Source organism: Phocoena sinus, chromosome 6 (genome assembly GCF_008692025.1).
Source record: "Phocoena sinus isolate mPhoSin1 chromosome 6, mPhoSin1.pri, whole genome shotgun sequence".
Classification (NCBI taxonomy): Eukaryota; Metazoa; Chordata; class Mammalia; order Artiodactyla; family Phocoenidae; genus Phocoena; species Phocoena sinus.
The window spans coordinates 32,080,113-32,100,672 of NC_045768.1; the positions used below are offsets into that span (position 1 = coordinate 32,080,113).

Consider the following 20,560-nt stretch of genomic DNA (forward strand, 5'->3'; position numbering starts at 1 on the left):
AATTTTTTAAATAGTGGAACCAACTTAATTCATAAATTTTCTTTTTCTTTTTAGACTTCCAGCATTATTTGCCTTTTGTGGAAACATTTATTAATTTCACATTTTTTAAATTTCCAGGTAACTTGGGTTCTTACCCCTGTAACAACTGAAATAACAAGTCTTGATACAGAGAATATAGATGACATTTTAAGTAAGTACCTTGATATTTTTAAAGTATACTTTCTTCTCTCTAAAGAGTTAGTTTATATACAAAAATAAAATAAAATCTCAGTTATCTAGAACAATTGAGGAGCCAGCATTCTGATTAATTCCATGGTATAGGGAATTAACTAAGCACTTTTGGTTTTAGTTTTTAGTAAAGTTTCTTGAAATGCGTAAGTCTACTTTCCTGTGTTACAAGTAAACTTTTAGTCTTGTTTTGTTTCTTTGCCTTGTCATGAATACCACTCTTAACAATTCAGGGTATTTTGTTGCTTAGAGGCCAGCAGTTTCCACTGTGCAGTATTACATGTTAATGACCTTAGGACACAGCCTACAATTTTTTTTTTTGTCTTTTTTTTAGCTTTTAACTAAATCACCTACTCTGATCTCTTTTATTGTCATTGGTCCAATTAAGTTCAATAATTGTTTTGCTTGTTTGCTGACAATGTGATTGTAGATACAGTTAACTTGGGGGAAAACGTTTCTTGTTTTTAAAAGTAGTAGAGGGAAGGTGAAGGTGTGGTTGATAGAAAAATCACAACTTTAGGAGTTTTAAGAAAATGTAGTGTAGATAAATGATGTCTTTTTTTTTTTTTTAAGCATTCCATTTCACCCACTGGTTTGAGCAAAACTAAAAATAGTAAGAGTTAAAAGTAGTTATTCATTGACCATCATATATTGTTTCGTGTTCTTGGAACTGGTTTTAAATGCTAGAAAGTCTGTTCCCATATTATGGTATCTCTTTAGAGAAAGGGTGCTATAAACTTTAGCCTGTATCAGTGTCACCTGGAGGACTTATTGTCAGTATTGCTAGGCCTGCCCCCAGTTTCTGATAGAAATTGCTAGACCCTGCCTAAGAATTTGCATTTCTCCAAGTTCCAGCATGATGCAGGTGCTTCTGGTCCCAGGGTCACAGTTTGTGAACCACACTGCTTTAGAGTAAGTAGCAAGTAGAGAAAAAGTGTTTTGAAGGTAAACAAAGGAAAAAGAGAATTGAAACTTGCAAATCATCTTCACTCCTTTTATCTTTCAAATTCTAGAGTATCTTTGTGGGTATGGTCTCTGTGTGTGTGTGTCTGTGTGTGTGTGTGTGAGAGAGTACTGAGTACTTGAGTTTATTTAAGTTTCTCTTTATTAGGAACAGATATATCTTTCTCATGTCTTCACATCCGGATATGCAAATAATACTGTTATATTTTACAACAGAGAATAACTGTTAAATGGGTAGGAACCAGAAAAGGTACATCTTATGCAACACTGTTATTTGTAGATTACTTGCTGCAACTAGGTGGCATCTGAGTTTTAGAAATAGATTAGTTATACAAGTCTGTTCTCTGAAATAGGATTTTATTTGCAAAGCTCGGTTATTCATGAATATGGAAGGTCAAAAAATGGATTATTAAAATCCTAATCACTCCACGTCGCTTTTTTTTTTTTTTTTTTTTTTTTTTGCGGTATGCGGGCCTCTCACTGTTGTGGCCTCTCCCATTGTGGAGCACAGGCTCCAAACACGCAGGCTCAGCGGCCATGGCTCACAGGCCTAGCCGCTCCGCGGCATGTGGGATCTTCCCGGACCAGGGCACGAACCCGTGTCCCCTGCATTGGCAGGCGGACTCTCAACCACTGCGCCACCAGGGAAGCCCCACGTCACTTTTTATGAGAGTAAGCTATTTAGAAGCTTACTTGCTTGATCTGGGTTTGATTCTCTGTTTATTTTATATTCATTCAGTGGAGGTATTAAGATGGAGGACAATATAGAGAAAAGGAACAGGGACTCCCACAAATTATATAAGCTGTCCATGACTCTCTGTATGGGTTTCTGAGTGAGAGATAAGTTACTGTGTATTTTTAGTGAGCCTTTAAGAATGGAAAAAGACCATGATGAAAACCATATCTTTAATTATGTCATAATTATGTAGGCATGAGTAACTTAGGTTATTTGGTTTTGTTTTTCAATTTCAGACAATGCTGATGTTGCTTTAGTAAATTTTTATGCTGATTGGTAAGTAATATCTTATTTTTTTGGCGGGGGGGGGAGTGCATCATTAAGTTTTTTTTAAACTTTCTAGAGGTGATTTTTCTTTGCTAGAAAGGAGTAAGTGGGGAAGCCTCTTTTTTTTGTGAGACAATATTCCATATATAAAAATCAATTAAGGTTCATTCAAAGATGAAGCAGCTCAATTTGGTGAGCATTTGTTTTGAGAGAAAATACACCTGATTCCATTATCCCACATTTTAAAATAAAAGCAGGTAACATAAAAACTCAGATCTCTCTGTCTCTCCCTCTTTGTCTCTCTCTCTCTCTCTCTCTCTCTTTCTCTTTCTCTTTCTCTTTCTCTCTCTCTCTCTCTCTCACATACACACACACACACACACACACACACACACACACACACACACACTTACGTATTGCAATTCTCTCTTTTTCCTGACTGAGGAGTAAGGCAGTGTTTGGAGGTGAGGATGTGGGTGTGGCAAGTTTAGAAGGAAAAATAATGTTGACATTTTATAACATATACCATCTACTACTACTTACTACTTCTAGGAAGCGTTTACTCCTTTCCCTGTCTGAATTGGATTCTGTCTTACGTGTTCATATAGTTCCCTATGTACCACATTCTTTTCTTGCTACATTGTTTGTTTTTTAACATCTTTATTGGAGTATAATTGCTTTACAATGTTGTGTTAGTTTCTGCTTTATAACAAAGTGAATCAGCTATACATATACATATATCCCCATATCTCCTCCCTCTTGCTTCTCCCTCCCACCCTCCCTATCCCACCCCTCTAGGTGGTCACACAGCACTGAGCTGATGGAGCTGATCTCCCTGTGCTATGCGGCTGCTTCCCACTAGCTATCTATTTTACATTTGGTAGTGTATATATGTCCATGCTACTCTCTCACTTTGTCACAGCTTACTCCTCCTCATCCCCGTGTCCTCAAGTCCATTCTGTACGTCTGGGTCTTTATTCCTGTCCTTACCCCTAGGTTCATTAGAACCATTTTTTTTGTTTGTTTGTTTTGTCTTGTCTTTCATCTTTGTGCTCTAGCAAACAGAGTTTGAGAGCAGAGATGTCTTACTTAGTATTCCCAGCATCTACAAGGGCATAATATGTAGCAGATGTTAAAGAATGTGGCATGGGGATCGGAAGAAGGGAGCTTCAGCTGGAGAGAAGTTTGAAACTCTCACATGATCCTTATTCCTAGACAATCTGTATCTTTTATGACCCTTTTTGGCTTACTACCTAGTAGATGCCACTACCCTACTTCAGGCCACAGTCCTGCAATTTACCTAGATTCCTGTGACAGTCTCCTAGTTTATTTCCTGTGCTTCTAGTCCTATGTGTCTCCATTCTGTTCACTACAAAGTAAGCTGGAGTATGTTTCCTAAAGTGCAAATTGGATTAGTTTACACCTCATCTTAAAACCCTTAAATGTTTTCTATTACCTTTGCCTAGGAGGCCCCTGATGACCTGGTCCCTTCCTTCCTCTGTAGCTATATCTCTTGCCTCTCTCCACTCCCACATTCTGTTCTGTTATACTGAATGCCTTTCAGTTTATGTAATATTCTGTATTCTTTCATCTTTGGACCTTTAGTCATGGTATTTTCTCTGTCTGAATGGATCTCTCTTCTCTTACCCACTTGTTTACTTCCTTAAGTCTGAATCATCTTTCAAGTCTTGGATTAGATGCCACTTTCTCCAGGTCACCTTCCTACATCAGTACCCCTACCCCTACTCTTAAGTCAGGTTAGGAACCCTTTTTATATCTTCTCATAACACCACATACTTACCCAGTCATAACACTTGTATGCTGTGGTTTAGTTGGTACTTCCTTACTATATTAGTAGCTTTGTGAAAAGTTACCATATCTATCTTTTTTCAACATGAATCCCCAAGCACTTTGCATAATACTTGGCAGATAAGTATTAACATAATAAATATTTATTTTATTTATTATATTATTTATTTATATTATTATATTATTTATTTATTATATTTATTAACAATAAATATTTACTGGATGAATGATGTATAGTATCTGTACTTGAAGAATTTCAGTAAAATGTTGAAGATATACAGAGAAAATACCATTTATAAAATGTACAACAAAAGGAAGCATTTTCTGAGGTAAATTAAGATTATCCAGATGTAACATTAGCCACAACATTTGGTAGAAGATTATTTAATTCAGTCCACTTTAAAGAAAAAACTGAGATCCAGAGGAGTAAAGTATTTCCCCACAATCACCTGACTAGATTATGGCAGAGTTAAAACTAGAATGCAGTTATTTTGATGGAGGGATTTTGTGTGTTATAAGAAAACGAAATAGAACATGCCACCAGCCTTGTTGCAAAAAGTGAATTGGAAATGTGGAATAACTGCAGTTATTTGAGAAACATATTACCAAAGAATACCTGGAATTGTTCATAAATTAATACTCTTTTATTCAACTGAAAAAACTTGGGTAACTGGCAATAGGACATAGACCTACACTGTGTCGCCTCAAAGGCTGGATTCTGAGTTCCCTCTGGAAGTTATGGATGTGGTACAGTTTAAGGAAGAATTCTCTAATAGATCTGCCTAAAAATATACCTGAGAGGACAATAAACCATAGTAGGAACTTAATAATGCTGTTATGTGCCAGACTCTTTACATATATTGCTTTTAATGCTCAGAACTACCCTGCAGGTAGGTATTATAATTTCCATTTTAGGTTGAGGAAATTGAGGCTCAGAAAGGTCAGACGGCTAGTAAGTGGTGGAACTGGGATTTAAACTCAGGTATGTCTGACTCCAAAGCTTATTTTTTTCCCCACTAGGTTATACTATTAGCAGGTGCCCCTAAATTGTCCCTGCAGAGACTTTTACCCATTTGGTTGATTTGTAAAGGGTCGATTCAAGTACTAGACTGGAGATTGGATTCTGATGACCCTTAAGGCCCTGTTAATAGATCTATTTGCTTTGGTTGTGTTACTTTTATAAATGTAACTTTCCATATGTATGCAGGTACAGTAATATTGCAATTGAATTTTTATTTCATCTTCCCCTTTCACATTTTGGTATTAAAACCGATCCTATTTTAAACATGAATCTGTGCTTAAGTGCTTGCTGGGCAGCAAACTGGACAATCCAGAAAGGAGCCGTTAATATCTGTCTTTACCTTGCCCATAAGCCAGGAGCCTGTCCACTGATTCTTTACTAGGCCATATCCTAATTCTTCAAGAAACCATTAATCAGTCCTTACCCCTTGCCTCCCTGGCCCTCTAGAATGCTATCTTCAGCAAACTGTAAGAACCCACAAACCTGTGGTCCTAGCCTCTCCAGTTCCTCCAGTCTATCAGTTTATTCATTTAACAGACATCTACTGAAATGCTTATTAGAATATGTAGTCAAATAAGACACGGTCCCTGATATCCACAGACCCCACCCACCTATCCCAGATGGGAGAGATTTAAGAATGCTAAAAGAGGAAAGAGCCACTTGAAAGCGAGAGATTGAAGATACAGATTGTGTCTCCTTGGTATATTCTAGGACATCTCCTTAGGAAGTCAGGTGAGTGGGCTAGAAGAGTTACATACAGAAAGAAATAGGGAAGAAGTATAAAGTTTGTTTTCCTTTCACAGGCTTTAATAATATTTTTGTTGAATTATAGTTAATATGTATGACCTAATCACATGTGGATTAAAGAGCTCACTGGCTTCATTTAAGTAAATTTCTTGATGGCAAAGGGCTCAGGAAGCAATAGTAGCAATTATAGTTTTGTTGTTGTTGTTGTTAACAAATACTGCATACCTTTTTCATATGAGAATGACCATTCTAGCCCAGCTGCTTGTGTGCTGATTCTTATTCTTCTCTTTCTTATCAGGTCCCTTTAATGACCCATAGAATATATTTGTGAAGTGGTTGGCCTGATTAAGGGGCAGTCAGAATTAGAGGTGTCAAGTTTCTGGAATATTGTGGGGTTTGTGCCCCCCTTTAAAAGTAAAAGCAAAACAAAAACTACAGACAAAGGAAACATGGACAGGAAAGTCTCATTTGGGGATTAAAAAATTTTGCTCCTGAACTTAGTATATTTAAGAGTTTATAGATACAAAAGCCCATTTTAACCAGAGGTAAATTTTGAGGGGGAAATTCACTCTATACCATATATCTTTTTTTTTTTTTTTGCGGTACACGGGTCTCTCACTGTTGTGGCCTCTCCCGTTGCGGAGCACAGGCTCCGGACGCGCAGGCTCAGTGGCCATGGCTCACGGGCCCAGCCGCTCTGCGGCATGTGGGATCCTCCCGGACCGGGGCACAAACCCGCATTCCCTGCATCGGCAGGCAGACTCTCAACTACTGCGCCACCAGGGAAGCCCCCATATATCATTTTTATAAAACTTATTTATTTAGTATGCTAACTTGCCTATGAGATTTGACTGAACTTGTCAGGTGAACCAGTCTAATATTTGCAATAAACTTACCATTTTAAAGATTTTGTAGTCTAAAAATATGTTATTTGGAGAAAACGAATTTCCTTCATAAATGCCTGAGTCTTAGTAGTTGCAAGTCCAAGTAGATACATCTTAGAGGGCTTATTTCAGACTTGTTTCATTGCCGCTGTGAGAGGTCCTTAGCTTTGTGCTCCATAATATTGGTCATTTTCTTCCAGTGAAAAAAACCAGAATCTTTAAATTATTTGTCCAGTCTTTGAAATGGAATAGTCTTTGAATTCAAAATTGTTTTCCTCTCCAATGAATGACATCAGGATTCCTGAATTAACAGTGTGATTGTTAATTCTGTTTATTGTTATATGCTAAATATGAATGGATAACAACAGAAATATCAATAAAATTTTATTGCTTCTGATCTTCGGTTTTAATTGGTATCCTCCTCTGTGCATAGGTGTCGTTTCAGCCAGATGTTGCACCCAATTTTTGAGGAAGCTTCCAATGTCATTAAGGAAGAATATCCAAATGAAAATCAAGTAGTGTTTGCCAGAGTTGATTGTGATCAGCACTGTAAGTACCTTATAGGAAGTCTGGAAGAAACTGTCCTGTCCCCACCTCTCCTACACACACACACACACTTTTTTTTTTTTTATTGCTCTGTTTTAAGTAGAGAACAAGCCAAAATGTTCTAGTGACCTTGGTTAAAATGTTAATATTTAATCTTTTTGTACTTAAAACACTACTTTCCATTCTGCCTGTGTGAGGGATTAAAAAAGTTTTTTTTCATTAAAATATAGTAGTGCAAGCATAGAGTTAGTAAATCATTTTGGTTTTCTACCAAAGCAAATACCAAAATCAATAAATAAAATTGAAATATAGTTTTAGGAAAGAAAAGGATTTCTGTTAGTTTTAGAATCATGCAAAAATACTATTTGTAGTAATTTCAGATAAAACAATCTCAGACTTTGGGGTGGTTTCTGTTGTTTAAAAGATTATATTAAGATTGTCTTAGACTGTCTTTGAGGTGTAATTTGCTGTAGTTACTGATTAAAAGTTTGTTGCAATGAGTTATTGGTAAGTTGCCCTGAATTACAGAACACTCCCATTGTGCAAATTTCCTATCCTTTATGTATCACCTGACAAGTAGAATTTCTGTGTGTGTGTGTGCGTGTGTGTGTGTGTGTGTGTGAGTGACATACAGATGGCCAAGAGGCACATGAAAAGATGTTCAGCATCACTAATTATTAGAGAAATGCAAATCAAAACTACAATGAGGTATTACCTCACACCAGTCAGAATGGCCATCATCAAAAAATCTACAAACAATAAATGCTGGAGAGGGTGTGGAGAAAAGGGAACCCTTTTGCACTGTTGGTGGGAATGTAAATTGCTACAGCCACTGTGGAGAACAGTATGGAAGTTCCTTAAGAAACTAAAAATAGAACTACCATTTGACCCAGTAATCCCACTACTGGGCATATACCCTGAGAAAACCAGAATTCAAAAGGACACATGTACCCCAGTGTTCATTGCAGCACTATTTACAATAGCCAGGACATGGAAACAACCTAAATGTCAAACGATAGATGAATGGATAAAGAAGATATGGTAACATATATACAATGGAATATTACTCAGCCATAAAAAGGAACAAAATTGGGTCATTTATAGAGATGTGGATGGACCTAGAGTCTGTCATACAGAGTGAAGAAAAACAAATATCATATATTAACGCATATATGTGGAATCTAGGAAAATGGTACAGATGAACGTATTTGTAGGGCAGGAATAGAGATGTAGATGTAGAAAATTGACATGTGGACACAGGGTGGGAAGGGGAGGGTGGAACAAATTGGGAGATTAGGTTTTATATAAATACACTACCATGTGTAAAATAGATAGCTACTGGGAACCCGCTGTATAACACAGGGAGTTCAGCTTGGTGCTCTGTGACGACCTAGATGCGTGGGATGGAAGGCAGTGGGAGGGAGGTCCGAGAGGGAGGGGATATAGGTATACATATAGCTGATTCACTTCACTGTACAGCAGAAACCAACACAACATTGTAAAGCAATTTTACTCCAATTAAAAAAAATAATAAAAAAATGAAAGCTTGTTGCATTGAGTTATTGATAAGTTGTCCTGAATTATGGAAAACTCCCATTGTGCAAATTTCCTATCCTTTACATTTCACCTGACAACTAGAATTTCTCTCTCTGTGTGTGTGTGTGTGTGTGTGTGTGTGTGTGTGTGTACACTAACTTTTCACTTTGCTGATGAGGAAATGGAAATAAAGTGGCTTAACCAATGTCATACAGCCTACTGTCTAGTCATGGCAGGCTTAGAATCCAGAACTCCTGACCAAATGCCTTCCTAGACCTATTTGCTTCTTTTCTGTTCAATTTGACAAACGTTTTGGGGATTTTCTGGTAAAAAAATCCCAGAAACGGCTAACAGCAGAGCATTTCAAAATCTTCTAAGCCATACCCCACATTTCTATCTGCCGTGGTTCATAACTAGATACAATGAAGGGAGCAATAAAAGGTTGTCAGTGCAAGCATGGCCTGCATTTCCACACTGCTTTCTGCATCTTTCCTCCCACCTTTCACTGACAGAGAACATGATGTTTTTGGTGTGGACTCTCATTTCAGATTTTTCTATTCTTTATGTATTTAATTAGACATTAAAGTACAGACAACAGTGCCTACTTTCACTGAATTTGGAGTATAAGATCTGAAATTATGCTCTCAAGCTTACAGTTATTAGTTATTAGAAAGAAAAATTAACTATTGTTGAACAATACATATCATTTATTCTACTTCTAGACATACTAACATATGAGATAAATCTGACATCATTGATAGTAATTAAGTTCTCTTTTTATGGGAGTAAATAGCCATAGTTAAGATGTTTTTTTGATCCACCAGAGATATCTACAAAATTAGTTTTTTACTAATGAAAGTTATATCTGAGACATTGTGTATTTTCCCTAAATATTTTTTCCCTTCTGTGTAATTCTTCACTTTTTAAAGTGACATTATGAAATCCTTACTGATGATTTGTTCATGTTTTCCACTCTTTCTTTGAGATTGTATGACAGACTGTACTTTGGGTAACCCCTCATGTGCCAGGTGAATTATAGAGGTTTTGAACTGGAAGGACCTTAAGAGTCCTGTGGTCTGGAGAGAAATGCCTGTTAGGCACATTGTTCTTTGGTAGGATTTGCTTTTAAAAAAAAAGAAAAGATTTATTGAAGTATAATTGACATATAATAAACTGTACAAGCTTAAATTATACAATTTAATGTTTTGACACATGTATGCAGTTGTGAAACCATGATCACAGTCAAGATGTCAACATATCTGTCATCCCCCAGATTTTGCTTGTGCTCCTTTGTGGTCCCTCTCTTCCCCTGTCAATCCTCAGGGGGCCATGGAACTGCTTTCTGTTACTATAGACTAGTTTGTATTTTCTAGGATTTTATATAAGTGAAATCATACATCATGTGTTCTTTGTGTGTGTGTGTGTGTGTGTGTGTGTTGTTGACTCAGCATAGTTATTTTGAGATGGTTACATGTATTATTCATTTTTATTATTGAGTGGCATTCCATTGTATGGCTATATACTATAATTTGTTTAACTGTTCACCTGTTGACAGACATTTGGGTTGTTTCCATTTTCGGGCTATTATAAATAAAGCTGCTATGAACATTCAGATACAACTCTTTGTACACATGCTTTCATTTTTCCTGGGCAAATACCTAGGTGTGAAATATGTGGGTCTTATGGTAGGTGTATATTTAACTTTTTAAGAAACTGCCAAACTGTTTTCCAAAGTACTTGTATTATTTTACACATCTACTAGCAGTGTATGAGTGTTCAAGTTGTTCCATATTCTTGGCAACATTTGGTATGGTCAATCTTTTAAATTTATCAGATCTGTTAAATTATTAACAGGTGTAATAATTTCTTATAATAAATTCTTACTGGGTTTTGAGAACTCTTTTTACAAGTTCTCTTTTACATGTGTAATTTGCAGATCTTTTTCTCCCATTTTACTCTCTTAAGAGTGTCTTTAATTGTGCTAAAATACACAGAGCATAAAATTTACCATCTTTACCATTTTTAATTGTATAGTTCAGTAACATTAAATATATTCACACTGCTGTACAACCAGTCCCCAGAACTTCATCTTGTGACACTTAAATGCTATACTCATTAAGCAACTCCCTGTTTCCCCCTCCTCGTAGTTCCTGGTAACCACCATTCCTCTTTATTTTTCTATGAGTTTGACTATTCTAGATACCTGGTAAAAGTGGAATCATACAGCATTTGTCTTTTTGTGGCAGGCTTATTTCACTTAGCATAATGTCCTGAAGGTACTTCCATGTTGTCGCGTGTGTCAGAATTTCCTTCCATGTGATGGCTGAATGATATTCTGTTGTATGGCCATCCTACAACTTCTTTATCCATTTATCCATCGATGGACACTTAGGTTGTTTCCATGTCCTAGCTATTGTAAATAATGCTGCTGTGAACATAGGGGTGCAGATGTCTCTTCAACATACTGTTTTCATTTCCTTCAGATGTATACCCAGAAGTGGAATTGCTGGATCATATGATAGTTCTATTTTTTAATTTTTGAGGAATCACAATACTGCTTTCCAAAGCAGCTGTACCAACTTTTATATTCCTGCCAGTAGTGCACAAGGGTTCTAATTTCTCCACATCCTTGCCAACTCTTATTTTCTGTTTTTGAGATAACAGCCATCCTAAACGGTGTGAAGTGATATTTCATCCTGGTTTTGATTTGCATTTCCCTAGTGATTAGTAATGTTGAGCATCTTTTCATGTGCTTCTTGGCCATTTGTTTACCTTCTTTGGTGAAAAATCTGTTTGAGTCCTTTGCTCATTTTTTAATCCGTTTATTTTTTGTTGTTGAGTTGTAGGTGTTCTTTGTATATTCTAGACATTAACCCTTTATCAGATAATAGGATTTATAAATATTTTCTTCCATTCCATAGGGTGCCTTTTCACTCTGTTGATTATGTCCTTTGCACAGAAGTTTTAAATTTTGACGTCCAGTTAATCTGGTTTTACATTTGTTGCCTTTACTTTTGGTGTCATATCCACGAAATTATTGCGACTCCAATGTCATGAATCTTTTCTCCCCTATTTTCTTTTTAGAGTATTAATCATTTAGGTGGTATGTTTAGGTCTTTACCCATTTCAAATTAATTTTTGTATATGGTGCAAGGTAAGGATCCAGTTTCGTTCTTTTGCTTGTGGACATTCAGCTTTTCTAACACCATTTGTTGATGGACTGTCCTTTCCCTATTGAATGACTTGACACCCTTGTCAAAATTCATTTGACCATATTTCTGGGCTCTCTGTTGTGTTCCATTGGTCAATATGTCTATCTTTATGCCAGTACCACACTGCTTTTATTACTGTAGCTTTGTAATAAGTTTTGAAATCAGGAAGTGTGAGATCTCCAGTTTTGTTTGAGAGTATCTTCTGAAGGGCATATACTCTTAATTTTGATGGAGTACAATTTGTCCTTTTACAAATGGATTATATTTTTAAATTCTGTATCTCAGAAATCTTTGCCTCACCCAAGATCACAAAGATTTTCTGCTATGTTTTCTTTCATTCATTTTATAGTGTGAAGTTTTACATTTAGGTCTATTATGCATTTGGAGTTAATTTTTACATGTGGCACAATGTATGGATTGGAATGCATTTTTTGCAAGTAGTTATCAAGTTGTTCTGACATAATTTATTGAAAAGACTATCCTTTCTTCAATAACTAACTTTGCATCTTTGTTAAAATCAACTGACTATATGTATATGGATCTATTTCTAGTCTCTGTACTGGATATATTTGTCTATGATTTATTTGTTTATTTGTCTATGTTTACACCAATACCACACTTTCTAGATTACTGTAGCTTTATAAATAAGTCTTGAAGTCATGAGTGTAAATCTTCCAACTTTGCAATTTTTTTCAAAGTGGTTTGGTTACTGTAGTTGCTTTGGATTTCTGTATGACTTTTAGAATCAGCTTGTTAATTTTTAGCCAAAGGGGGTGTTGCGGGGGAAGACTGCTGGGATTTTAATTGGGATTACTTTGAATCCTTAGACCACTTTGTGGAGAACTGTCATTTTGACACTATTGAATCTTCTAATTCATGAACATTGTATATCTCCCCATTTATTTAGGTCTTTTCAGTTTCTCTTAGCAATGTTTTGCAGTTTTCAGCAATGTTTTAGTCTACATGTCTTTCACATCTTTGTCATATTTATCACTATTTTTTGATGCTGTTGTAAATGATATTTTTAAAATAAACTTTTTATTTTTGGAACAAATGTGGAGATACAGAGAAGTTTGCAAAGATAATACGGTGAGTTCCCTTATACTCCTTACTCAGTTTACCCTAATGTTGACATTTTACATTACCATGGTACATTTGTTAAAACTAAAATTTTTATTTCTGTTGTTTGTTGCTAGTATATAGAAATACAATTGATTTTTGTATAATGATCTTGTACACTGGTACTTATTAGTTCTAATAAGTTTTATGTAGATCCCATAGGATTTTCTACTTAGGCAATTATACTGTTTGCAAATAAAAAGTTTTACTACTTACGGTCTTTATTTCCTTACAGTATTCTTTCCAGCCAAGTGTACCTACTTGCTGCTTCAGGATTAGTTTCTGTCAGGCAGAAGTTCTCTATGAAGCTTCCTAGCAGAACCAGAAGGTGACCTCAGAATCAAGATATCATCCTGCTCACATATGTGTTCTTATTAATCACTTGTCTGGCATTGTGGCAACCCACTCTGTCCTGCCTTCTGATACTTAAGTCTGTCTCTCTTGTTTCCAGCTCAGTGTGTCACCCAGAACTTCCATTCATAGTAATAGTGTTATTTCTTGGAAAAGGTCCTGTAAAAAGTTTCTAGTCAAATTGCTGGGAAGAACTATTTTTGATGTAGTGCTTACTTGGAGTTAGGCATGCTTTTTGAATGTATTATTTCAGTTATCTTCACCACTGAGATACGGTTATGCATTTATTCCACAACATTTTTTTTTAATATGCCTGCCCTTTATAATGCAGTGTGGGAGGTTCTAGAGATATAGCAGTGAGCCAAACACACCCAGAAAGGCAAGAGCAATAAATACACAATTGCTTATTGGGATAACTGTTTTGAAGGGAAGGTTTTGGGTGCTATGAGATAATAAGTCTGACTTAGTCTAGGGGCATAGGAAGGTCCTCTCTTGAGGCAATGATACAAGACCTGAAGGAAGAGTAGGAGTTTTTTTTTTTTTGCGGTATGCGGGCCTCTCACTGTTGTGGCCTCTCCCATTGCAGAGCACAGGCTCCGGAAGTGCAGGCTCAGCGGCCATGGCTCACGGGCCCAGCCGCTCCGCGGCATGTGGGACCTTCCCGGACTGGGGCACGAACCCGTGTCCCCTGCGTCGGCAGGTGGACTCTCAACCACTGCGTCGCCAGGGAAGCCCAAGAGTAGGAGTTTTTAAGGGAAAAAAGGGAAGAAGAGTGTTTCAGACAAATGGAGGAGTAGGTGTGAAGTTTCTGAGGTGGTAATGAACATTGGACTTTCAGAGAGCTGGAGTATATTATCATCTTATAGATGAAGACACTGAAAGACTTAGAGAGGCTGAGTGATTTACCAAGGTTACATAGTAAATGGGGGGAGCCAGACTTGTCACCAGCAGTATACAGCTTTTATCAGGTAACTATACTATTTTGAAGGTCAAAGTAAAGTAATTTAAATTGAGGTTTCTCATAGAAACCGAGAACTCACCCAGTTCCTGCATAAAAATGACTCAAGGGGGCTTCCCTGGTAGTCCAGTGGTTAAGACTCTGTGCTTCCACTGCAGGGGGTGCTGGTTCGATCCCTGTTCAGGGAACTGAGATGCAGCATGCTGCGCTGCATGGCCAAAAAAAAAAAAGACAAAATGTTTGTTATGAATAATGTAATAGTCTGTTTAAATTATCCCTACTGGGTCAGCATATGAAAAATGTAGTTACTTATATGTGGTATTATTGTTTCTATACTGTGTGGCCCAGCCCTCTACTAAGGTAGAATCCTTTGTTCTGGTACCAGAGGCCTACTACTTACTAAGTCATATACTGTTGGGCAAGTTATCTAAAAAAACAAAAAAATTGCTAAACTTGATTTAGGACTCACCATAAAAAGTGTGTGTGCGTGTGTATGTGTGTGTGTGTGTGGTGAGAAAGAGGGATATGGTAACCAAATGTGGTAAAATGTTAAATCCAGGTGAGGGCATGCAGGTGCTCATTATATTACTTTTTCATCTTCTTTTAAGTTTGAAAATTTTCAAAATAGAAAGCTGTTATAAAAAGTCACTGAACCTGTAATTTGTCTGGTTTGGAAAAGAGGGAGGAGCGCCCTGTTGCTTTAGAGTTTTTGAGAGAATATGTGTGAAAGAAGCTTGAAATCTGCACTATACAGGCGTACTGTGATACTGTTAATTGTAATTTCTGTTGCTTTCACTATGATAAGTAACCTTCAACATGATTATTGAATTTAAAGAGAATTTCCTTGGATGACTTTTACTGGCATTTTGAGGAATACTTAGAGCCACTTGATGGCTTTTGGAAACTGAGCCCTTGTTCTCTCTGTGGCTGTCTCGATTTCTTAGTGAAAACTTCCTGTGTGCAGGGATGGCAGTTGAAGGCATTTTGTTGGTCATGAACTGCCTTCTCTCATAAGTTGCCATCTCCTGGACAGCAGCACGTCTGCGTTACCACTGGGTACTATGGAAGGTAGATGTACCTTTTGTGAATATTCTCCCATTACCAAGTAGAATGCCAGTAACACAAAGATGGCTTAATGTTAGGAAATAGAATAAATCCCATCAGTATCTAAAATGGGGAAAACCAGCTTATCCTATCAATAAATGCTGAAAGACTTGATAAAACCCAACAAGGTTCCTGGAAGAAATTAATGTGGCAAAATGAATGAGCCATCCTTTGCTTGCATTGAGGTTTTAAAATCTTTAATGACTATGTATTGCTTCTTAACATTTTGCAAGCTCGAACTGAGGTGTAACACATGTCTGAATTTAGTTGTGAGTCTATCTTAGCCACAAATGTGGTATATTGTCGTGCGTTTGGGAATTTCTGCCAGTGTGGTGTTATAGTTTTTTTCTTTATCAGTACTGCTTAAGAATTGAGGATGAGGTGAGACCATAAAGTGAAGAAACAAACAACATAATTACATAACAATATAAAAATGTAATGGCACTAATTTTCATAAAACATGCCGAGTATTTTCAAAGCAGCCCCTGTGGGAGGCAATGCATGTACTCATCCCTTAGAACCTGCTGGGCCTCCTTTTGGAGTTGTCCTCTATGCCAGTTTACTAGTTGATCAGGAAAAGTTATCTCAGTACATAATTCTAGGTTTGCTGCCCGCATTTCTTTCTATCTCTGTCTCTTCCACGTAGCAGCATCCCATGGAGTGCTTTCTGCCCTACCTTTATCTCACTTCGTTATATGCCCTTCCTAGGACTTTATTTGATGAAAGGTTCAGGTAAATAGGCTGAGAACTTGGAACTGGAGAAGGAGAGAAGGCAAGAATGGATATAACAGGCTCATTTCACTCAGTCAGCCCTTTTGTTTCTGTGTATGAGCTGCTTGCAGCAGCTTTGATTTCCCTTCCCCACTCTACCGCCTTCCCCCCAAAAGGTTGGAAACTGTAAGAGAATTTTAAACTTGGACTGTTGCTGGAATGACATCAGGAAGCTTCCAACTATTTAAGCTTAGCTATATTTTTTTGAAATCCCAGTGTAAATCTTGTAGCTTGAAAAACCCTCATCTAGTGGTAAAATTTAGTTCACCTCCTAAGCCCCTAAGTTCTCCATCTGTTGTATTTAAGGTAGGGAACAGACAAAGTAGAAGAGAAGTAGAGGAAGAGAAAAAGTAAAAGGAACTCAGGGCAGTTAAAGAGACAGACTCAAGTTACACATAGAGGAGCAGCTCCCTCCTACAGCCCAGAGAGCATTTGCTGCTGTGTCCCCACTTATCCTGCAGAGGACGGGTAGTATGTTTCATATTTGTCACAGATCTGACAATTGCCCTTTTAGTTTCTCCCAGCTGGGAGAAAGGAATCTCTACATCTCTGGTGAAGACATATTTATTATGGACTTATTAGAGGATTTCTTTTATACTGATCTTAGGGAATCCAAACTGGTATATCTTTTTGTTACCTGTATTATACATGAAGAGTTTTAAGAATTTCATTTAAGATTCTAGTCTGTGCAAACAATTAGAAATTGTTCCTAGCACTGGATTGGGGTGTCTAGCACATTATCTGTGTTTATTTATAGTTATTGAATAGATGGATGGATAAATAGTAGCCAGCATTTATGAACTATTAGTTTTATAGGTGCTTTGTTAAATACTTTAAATAGGTTATATCATTATCTCTCAACATACGGTAAAGTACTTTTTGCAGTATTTTGTCAAGTTTACTTGTCACTGATTATAAGGCACACTTTTATCTGTAACTGAAAAAAAAAACAGAAAGATTGAACTATGTTTTCTTTCTTTTTTTTAAAGAAGATGTTGGGGGTAGGAGTTTATTAATTTATTTTTGCTGTGTTTCGTCTTCGTTTCTGTGCGAGGGCTTTCTCTAGTTGTGGCAAGCGGGAGCCACTCTTCATCGCAGTGCGTGGGCCTCTCACTATGGCGGCCCCTCTTGTTGCGGAGCACAGGCTCCAGACGCGCAGGCTCAGTAGTTGTGGCTCACAGGCCTAGTTGCTCCACGGCATGTGGGATCCTCCCAGACCAGGGCTCGAACCCATGTCCCCTACATTAGCAGGCAAATTCTCAACCACTGTGCCACCAGGGAAGCCCTAGCACAATGTTTTCTTATCACTTAGGATTTTAATGTCTATCATAAGAACTACTTTAGAATTACTTAGATACAGATTTTTTGTCATATCATTCATTTGTGTACCTAAAAAGGGAAGTAATTTATTCAAGTAATCCTGAAACAGTTTCACTTTCAGAATCTGACTCTTGTGCAATCACTTACCATTTCTGAGTCATTGATTTCTGTGGTTTTCCACACAATATTTATTGACTTCTGTGCCATTAAGAGTGTTGGTAACACTCTTGATTAAAGAATGTTACTGTACTTTTTCTAGGATTTTCTTCCCAAGCTGCTCATACCCATTCTGCAAGTATTGATGCTGAGACTTTACTGTTTGACTAACCTTAGAGTTCATTTTTTCTCAATTGAAACATGTCAACTGCTAGTTAAGCAGCTTTTATTCAAAGTCAGCAAGATATAACCAAAATGTTAATAGCAGTTTTCCCCAGTGGTAGTTGGATTACAAATGATTGTTTCCTTTTTTTGTAATTGTCTTTGTTTTCCAAAATTTCTACACACACACACACACACACACACACACACACACAATTAAAACTTGCCTTTGCTTCAACTATGGATCATGATATCACTTTATCTAATCTTATGCAGCCTCTTTTGGAGAGTTTGAGAGTAGAATTCATCACTCTCTCTTGGTGGTCATGCTGCCTTAGATGTAGAAAGTCCCATCCATCTGCCCCTGGTGGGACCAGGTTCTGTGCTGCCCTCCAGTGGCTATAGGCTGTATAGCACCGAGCAAGAGACGTTCTTACATTATTTGCTGGCCAGTGCAGAACATTGACTCCCACTAACATTTTTAGGAATGTACTTTGTAATTGTCCTTGAATTAGGCAGCACTTGCTCCCAAATACCAGAGTTACTCACACTTGTCTGCCTTCCAATGCAACTTGAACCTTCCACATTAGAAATTGAGAAGTTTTTATAAGAGCTATACACAAATGAGACATTAAGAATAGGAAAATAATTATAGACAACAATATTGTATTAACATCAAACTTACTAAGAGACTGGATCTTAATTATTCTCACCACAAAAAAAAAGCATAATTATGTAAAGTGATAGGAGTGCTAGCTAACACTACAATGAGGATCACATTGTAATATTGCAATATAGAAATGTAGCAAATCAACATGTTGTACACCTTAAATTTATATACAATGTTATATGTCAACTATATTTCAGTAAAAAAAAAACGAGAAAATATACAGTGAAGAGTTCATGTGCATAAAATAGAACTTGGATGAGCAGGTTTAGTCTGAATCCTGAGTAAGCTTATAGGCTTTGTTTGTAATTTTTCTGTTTAGGGTTTTATTTTGCTGTTGTGTTTTTGTTTTGTTTTTTTTTACCACATTGTGGAAGGGCATAGTTTGGGAATAGAAAAAGTACATAGGCGGCAGTGGTCTTTATCCTGGAACCAGAACAGTAAGACCTTCCTGTTGAAATCATCTGCCTCTTTTACTATCTGACATGGATAATCATAGCAGGGAGGGACATTGCTGAGACAAGAGGAGAGGCATTTTCCCATTTGGAACCCTGCTGGGCATTAGGCAGGCAGGCTGGCAGGCAGAACCCATCAAGGCAAAGTAAGTGACCACTGAAGCAAAAGTACGTGCTAATTTTCCAGTCAGCGAGATGTTAACCTTCTTAAATTTATAATTCCTTTGACATCCATTTTAACATTTGATCCATCTAGTTAATAATAATAAAAAACCCCTCCATTTATTATACCCCTTAAGTCATCCTTTGTTATACTGTCAAAATGTCACATTGTAATTATCTTAAAATCACTTTTGACCAAAGCTTGTAAAAAGTCACCTTTATGTCTGAGATTATTGATCAATGTAATTTTAAGGTTTTTTTTTTTTTCGGTACGCGGGCCTCTCACTGTTGTGGCCTCTCCCGTTGCGGAGCACAGGCTCCGGACGCGCAGGCTCAGCGGCCATGGCTCATGGGCCTAGCCGCTCCGCGGCATGTGGGATCTTCCTGGACCGGGGCATGAACCCATGTCCCCTGCATTGGTAGGCAGACTCTTAACCACTGCACCACCAGGAAAGCCCAATTTTAAGGTTTTTGCTTCTTTTTAAAAAAAACAATTTTTATGTATTTTTGGCTGTGTTGAGTCTTCGTTGCTATGCGCGGGCTTTCTCTAGTTGCGGCAAGCTGGGGCTACTCTTCATTGTGGCGCATGGGCTTCTCATTGCGGTGGCTTCTCGTTGCAGAGCATGGGCTCTAGGTGTGCGGGCTTCAGCAGTTGTGGCTCGCAGGCTCTAGAGCGCAGGCGCAGTAGTTGTGGCACATGGGCTCAGTTGCTCCACGGCTTGTGGGATCTTCCTGGACCAGGGCTTGAACCCATGTCCCCTGCATTGGTAGGCAGACTCTTAACCACTGTGCCACCTGGGAAGTCCCAGGTTTTTGCTTCTTAATAATTAAAAACCATTTCATTATGCAGTATTCCTGCTGTCATGATGTTGTTTGAGAATTAAGCAAGCAAGTATCTATTCCTCTAATAGTCTTTAAGTGTTAAATCTTTTTCTATCCATAACTAGAATTTTAAGGCAACCTAAAGGTTGTACTTTTTTTTTTTTTTTTTTTTTTTTTTTATGCGTTACGCGGGCCTCTCACTGTTGTGGCCTCTCCCGTTGCGGAGGACAGGCTCCGGACGCGCAGGCTCAGCGGCCATGGCTCATGGGCCTAGCCGCTCCGCGGCATGTGGGATCTTCCTGGACCGGGGCATGAACCCATGTCCCCTGCATTGGTAGGCAGACTCTTAACCACTGCACCACCAGGAAAGCCCAATTTTAAGGTTTTTGCTTCTTTTTAAAAAAAACAATTTTTATGTATTTTTGGCTGTGTTGAGTCTTCGTTGCTATGCGCGGGCTTTCTCTAGTTGCGGCAAGCTGGGGCTACTCTTCATTGTGGCGCATGGGCTTCTCATTGCGGTGGCTTCTCGTTGCAGAGCATGGGCTCTAGGTGTGCGGGCTTCAG

The 20,560-nt window shown here is 37.7% G+C and overlaps 1 protein-coding gene across 2 annotated transcripts in view; it reads left to right on the top strand.

Moving 5' to 3' along the window:
* ERP44 (endoplasmic reticulum protein 44) overlaps nt 1-20,560 on the top strand; it is a 92,440-nt gene that overhangs the window by 32,407 nt on the left and 39,473 nt on the right. For both annotated transcript variants that reach the window (XM_032636218.1, XM_032636219.1), the window contains 3 exons: nt 118-190; nt 2,164-2,203; nt 7,089-7,204. In XM_032636218.1, coding sequence (XP_032492109.1) covers nt 118-190; nt 2,164-2,203; nt 7,089-7,204 — 229 coding nt within the window. The remainder of the gene's footprint in view (nt 1-117; nt 191-2,163; nt 2,204-7,088; nt 7,205-20,560) is intronic.